General features: G+C 33.7%; 1 protein-coding gene across 20 annotated transcripts in view; it reads right to left on the reverse strand.

Moving 5' to 3' along the window:
- The window catches only part of MYCBP2 (MYC binding protein 2), a 274,498-nt gene that overhangs the window by 175,288 nt on the left and 93,166 nt on the right, over positions 1 to 6,044 (reverse strand). For 18 of the 20 annotated variants that reach the window (XM_032277408.1, XM_032277409.1, XM_032277423.1 and 15 more), the window contains one exon: positions 5,321 to 5,428. The exons of the other annotated variants lie outside the window; for them this stretch is intronic. In XM_032277408.1, coding sequence (XP_032133299.1) covers positions 5,321 to 5,428 — 108 coding nt within the window. Of the gene's footprint in view, positions 1 to 5,320; positions 5,429 to 6,044 lie in introns of those variants that run through there. 20 annotated transcript variants of the gene reach the window in all.

Raw genomic sequence — 6,044 nt, forward strand, 5'->3', positions numbered from 1 at the left:
ACAATACTAGAAACATTCTGTTCACTGAAACAAACTGCAACTGTACAAAACAACTTCTCAATTATTATAGATGGTAAAAAATCTTGCAAGTAAAAAAATTGAGATGAGGGTCTTAATCATTAGCAGCAGTGACAGAAATATACATATATATATGTGTGTGTGTATGTATACATATATGTATATGTGTGTGTGTGTGTATAACTCAATTTTTTGATTGAGTTAAATTCCTATAACTTAGACATTAATCAAAGTTTGTCAAACAAAAAAAGGCACTTAATAAGTGGCCAAAAATTTAGTGCAGGACTTTGGGAGGTCAAGAAGGGCGGATTGCTTGAGCCTAGGAGTTCAAGGCCAGCCTGGGCAAGATGGCAAAACCCTGTCTTTACTAAAAATACAAAAAACTAGCTGGGTGGTGGTGAATACCTGTAGTCTTAGCATACTTGGGCGGCTGAGGTGGGAGAATCATCTGAGCCCAGGGGGTCAAGGCTGCAGTGAACTGTGATCATGCCACTGTATTCTAGCCTAGGTGATAGAGTGAGACCCTGTCTCACACACACACACACAAAATCTGTTCAAGCTCATTATTCAGTAAAGTGTTAAGAGCAGCAATAAGACCTAAGCTTAGATCTATATAAAAAAATTACACATTATCTGTCAATAAAAAAAAAAATTGACAGGTGTGAATAATCTTATAATTGGCCATTTAAGTATGAGCACATCTGTACTTTGCCTAAGATAAATGTGGTGTGGGTGTGTGTGGGTGTGGACCATGTAATATTGAAACTACAATAGCTACAAAGCCTTGGCAACTATGTAACTAAAATATTGGACGTATATACACATTATATATAATTACATACGCCCATTTGTATAACAGAGAAAAAAGAGGGTTCAGTATCAAAGGGACTCTAACTTCTAATTTTAATTTTTACTAAAATCTACACTTTCAGAGGGTAATCCTACAGTCATGCATATCACAGAAACTATCACAGGTCACAATGAGTACTTTGAGCAAAATCACTAAAACAAATCAGCAAGGATAAAAGTAGCTGCAATTTACTAAGCACTTGCTGTGTGCCAACTGAACACTGTAAATGAATAAATACCACAATGGATGAGTGCTTGGGGTACTGGAACCTAAGAACTTGAACTGGAATCTTCGCTCTACCATTTGTTAGTTGTTGTAAGACAACTGGACAACGGACCTTTTTGTCTTAGCTTTCCTATCTATAATACAGCAACAATGGTATATAAGTCACCAGGTTACTATAAGAATTAAGTAAAATAATATATGAAAAATGCTCAATCAATATTTAATATTGTTGCTTTCTTTAATGAATACAGCAATCCCATGACATAGGTATTCTTATTCATTCTACAGATGAAAAAAACTAAGGCTTGAAGGGTTAACGGATTAAGTAACCAGCCCAAAACCATACACGGTAGAACAAATTTGCAGTTTAATCATAAATAAGGCTCATGCATTTTACCACCACCAAATGGTTAAAACCTTAAATCTTTTGTAAAAATAAACTATGCATTTAATAAATTTCAAATGGTATACCTTTAAGATAATTCTGAAAAAGAAAATAAAAAATCTGATTCAAAATATTAAAGCTAGTATTCATGGAGGATTTGTATGTGCAAAGACTATATATGTGTATGTGCAAAGACTACACACATATATTTTAATCTTCACAGCAACACAATCAGTTAAGAATTACTGTTTTCATTTTTAAAATAAGAAAACCGAAGCCAAAGAGATTAAGATATTTTGCACAGTCATGTAGTTCTAGTAAATGACAAATTTAGAAACAGAATTGAGGCCTAATTCCAAAGGCTATAATATTTTCATCACATCATACCACTTCCAAACAGAAAGTAAGTGTAAAATAAACTCAGATGTTTATCAGTGTGCTTTTGGATTTTCACATCATTTTAAAATAGATATTAGTACTATCTCTGAAACAATTCAGATGTTCCTAACTACGTATACTATCTAACATATTTTTCTATGTAAGGTACTGAATAGCTGAAACAAATGTTAATTCAGTTATCTGTTTCAAATATAGCTTATGGAGACATTTTAGAATAATTTACTATATTTAATATGCGATTTTACTTAGTGATTCAGTCGATATATTCAATTTTGCCTTTAGTCAATATCTGTCTACATAGGATAAATTCAGTGACCTCCTCTGAATTTTCTCCAATCGCCCAGTTCTCTAACTTTTCATCTTAGAACTTACTCCTGGTTAACAAGAAATCCACAGTTCCTACTCTCCATACACCCTCCCAAAAAAGTCACAGTCTAAAAAAATTTAATCATTATCCTATAATTTGTACCAACATAATTAAATGTAAGATAGAACATAGCAATCAATACCATGAACTTCTCAGCAGATAAACTAGAAGATTAACTGGGTAAGGTGAAGAGAAAAAGATATATAGAAAAATACTTAAAAGACTGAAAATATGTACATTTTGAACATCCTTATTTGAAATGCTTGAGACCAGAAGTGTTTTGGATTTCGAATTTTTCTCAAATTTTGGAATATCTGCATATATGTAATGAGATATCTTGGGGATGGGACCCAAGTCTAAACATGTAATTCATTGATATTTCATATATACATTACTCACAGAGCCTAAAGATAATTTTATGCGGCCGGGCTCGGTGGCTCACGCCTGTAATCCCAGCACTTTGGGAGGCCGAGACGGGTGGCTCACTTGAGGTCAGGAGTTCGAGACCAGCCTGACCAACATAGTGAAACCCTGTCTCAAAAAAAAAAAAAAAAAAAGATAATTTTATGCAATATTTTAAATAATTTGGTGCATGAAAATTTGTATACCCGGAAGTATCAGAAAGCAAAGGTACCTTGGCCACCCATGTAGACAAACTGTGATTGTTTGGCATCACCATCATGCTGTGCACGGAAGTTTTATCACAGCTGAAGGGGGCTGAGAAGTTCATTTTTCCCTCAAGGACACTAAATAAGCTGTGTGCTGGGAGTGCAACCTGTCACAGGAGGTCAGGTGTTGAATTTCCCACTTGGGGACTTTGTGTTGGTGCTCAAAAAGTTTCAAATCTAGGAGAATTTCAAATTTTCAAATTAGGGATGTTCAACATGTAAGAGTAAATGCAGTGAATGGAGAGATGATTAAATGACAGGACAGTGAGTGTAAATGGTTAGTTGCTGGAGAGAAATTAGTGAGTAGTAAATTAATACTCTTTACAAAAACAGGGCAACATTTGATAAATTATTTGCACTGTAAGTTTATTTGAGGAGTAAAAAGATAAAACTATCTCACTCTATGAAACCATAAAATCTGGTCCTACACTGTGATATTACAAAGTAGGTCCTTAAAAAGTGGTTGCCACAAGTATACAAAGAAACTTGTTATAAAGTAACCCCATGACAAACAAAATTGAAGGCTATCATTGAATAATTTGCTTTTTCACTGCAACCTCTGCCTCCCAGGTTCAAGTGATTATTATGCTCCTGCCTCAGCTTCCTAAGTAGCTGGGATTACAGACATGTGCCACTTCGCCAGGCTTATTATTATTATTATTATTTGTATTTTTAGTAGAGATGGGGTTTCACCATATTAGCCAGGCTGGTCTTGAACTCCTAGCCTCAAGTGATCTGCCCCTCTTAGCCTTCCAAAGTGCTGCGATTACAGTCATAAGCCACTGTACCCAGCCTCACTGAATAATTTCTATAGCCAATCATTATGTGACAATGGGAAAGGTCTGCTTTAAATTTGCAACCTTAGTTTTCATTTTAACACTTCATTTAAAAATCTGGAAAAGGTAAAAATACTTTTCCATGAGATACTGACATGGAGCTGAAAAGGTTTGAAAATGTTTCATGAAATGTGAATATTTAATTAACCTCAGGTAAACTATTGGGAAAACTTCACTTTCATATAATTGGGGGAAAAAAGAAACTGAAAAAATATGTTCTAATTGTGACATAGTAGAAATCATAAGAGACCAGACTTTCTGGCAATAACAACTTCACTGCATACCCCCCCGCCAAATATTATCCCTTACATATATATCTTATCTTTTTTGAGATCAGCTTTCTCAGGTTGAAAATTCCTTAAATACTTGTGGCATTGTTAAAGCACTCAGTAAATAAAACAATCACAAATTTTACTGTGGTTAATTGCATTAGATTTAAAACACTCTATTTTTATTTCTGCAGAATATATCTTAAGTTGTGCTCTATTTATACCTTTACTAAAGATGAGTTTTGTCTATTTTGTTTGGGTTTTTGTTCTGAGTGGCAAACTGACAGACTGAAAAAGGCAAATAAAAATAAAGTTGTTTATTATAGTACATATCTATGAAAATTTTAAAAAATTAGACTATGACAGTCTTGTAGCAAAAAAAAAAGAAGGATCCAAACATTAATTAGATTAATTTGTCTATATGGTAAACATGTTTTTAAAACTTCCTATTCTGTTTTGTAAGACCTATCTTAGGCAGTTAAGAAAATGGTAATTTTAAGCTGTGCTAGCCAAGGAGGAGGACTGGTTCAAAGGCCATGATTCAAGGCAAGATTTTTATATAAATTTATAAATTCCTTGTATTAAATTCTTTCCTGATCTTAGTTGACCCATAATTTGTGGTTTATAAGAAAATAAGCATGCTTTAATAATATATTTAATAACCTAGAACTCTGAGATCTCAAAGAGCAACACTAAGCTAGATTGCTACTCCCTCACAGACTACGATGGCCCTCTGACCACTGCCGGGGACTACAGTCGACATGATTTGTGCTTTGCTTGCACGTATCTCTACTTAACCCACAAACATCAAATATTTGTATATTCATTTGTTGTATACATAAATTTAATAAACAGTGAAAAAGTGTAATGGCAGTCTTACTACCATTTAACGTACTGAACTTAGTAATTTTGTTCATCCTAAAGCATATAAACAGCATTCAAAAAAGAACTGTAAAATGCCAGATCAGTCATTAAAGAGCAAATAATAAAAGATATAAGATAGAAAGCAATAATTATTTTACCTTCCCTTAACTTTTTGAAATCTGAAGAGAAATGGAAAAGAAAAAGATGATACACTGTAAAATGCCTCCTTTATTAAAGCTAACCAAACCAATGAAACAAGAAGCATGACAGTCACTGACAAATGGTACCACTTTCAGCATGTTCTTTCTCCTCAGGCTGCATCGTAATGATAGAAGCAAAGTAGAAGAATCAGGTTTGTGCATTTTCCCATAGACAAAATTCAAATGAGTGGAAGAAATTGGGAAAGTATCCCACCTAGGTGATAAGGAAGACCAAATACCTTTGTGCTTGTCCCGTTTATGCTTTAGCTGTGCTGGATGGGATCTGAGTCTGGCTAGAGCCTGTTCTCGATGGTTCATAAAAATAGGACCAGCAAATACAAGGGGGCCTGAGGAGAAACATTTTGTATGTGCATAGAAAAACTCACAAAATGAAAACACTATAATGTACAAAAATAATTCAAACTGAAAAGCATAAGAACTTACTCTTAAAGGTTTTGGACATTATACTTTGCCTCCAATTTCCCCACTCCAACCCCCACCCCCACCCATAACCTATTCACCATTTCACATAAAAGTTAACATCTTAAATATAGTTTACAAAGTACAAATCCGATCCTTTATACTTATAAAATTATTGAGTAGTTACTAATAGTCTCAAATAATCAGAAGTTCAATTTAAATAAATCATCTTACAAATACTTTTTAATATCATAGATATTCAAAGTCAGGAAACCATGTATTCACTGAAGACAAATATCTTTCCCACTGAAACATAAAAACCAACTAATTTTTAAATTAATCATTAAGTTTTAACAAGGTCTTCCAGGTTTAATGTTTGTATTAATCTGGCTACAAATCCAAAATATAAACATTACCGAGTTTACTACATGCCATAATAGAGGTTAAGAAAACCAGATAATCAAAAACAAAATAAATGTCTATAATCTACATATAGATATATGTATAAACACACACACACACACACACACACACACACACACA

Source organism: Sapajus apella, unplaced genomic scaffold (assembly GCF_009761245.1).
Source record: "Sapajus apella isolate SASKATOON/1434 unplaced genomic scaffold, GSC_monkey_1.0 scaffold9, whole genome shotgun sequence".
Lineage (NCBI taxonomy): Eukaryota > Metazoa > Chordata > Mammalia > Primates > Cebidae > Sapajus > Sapajus apella.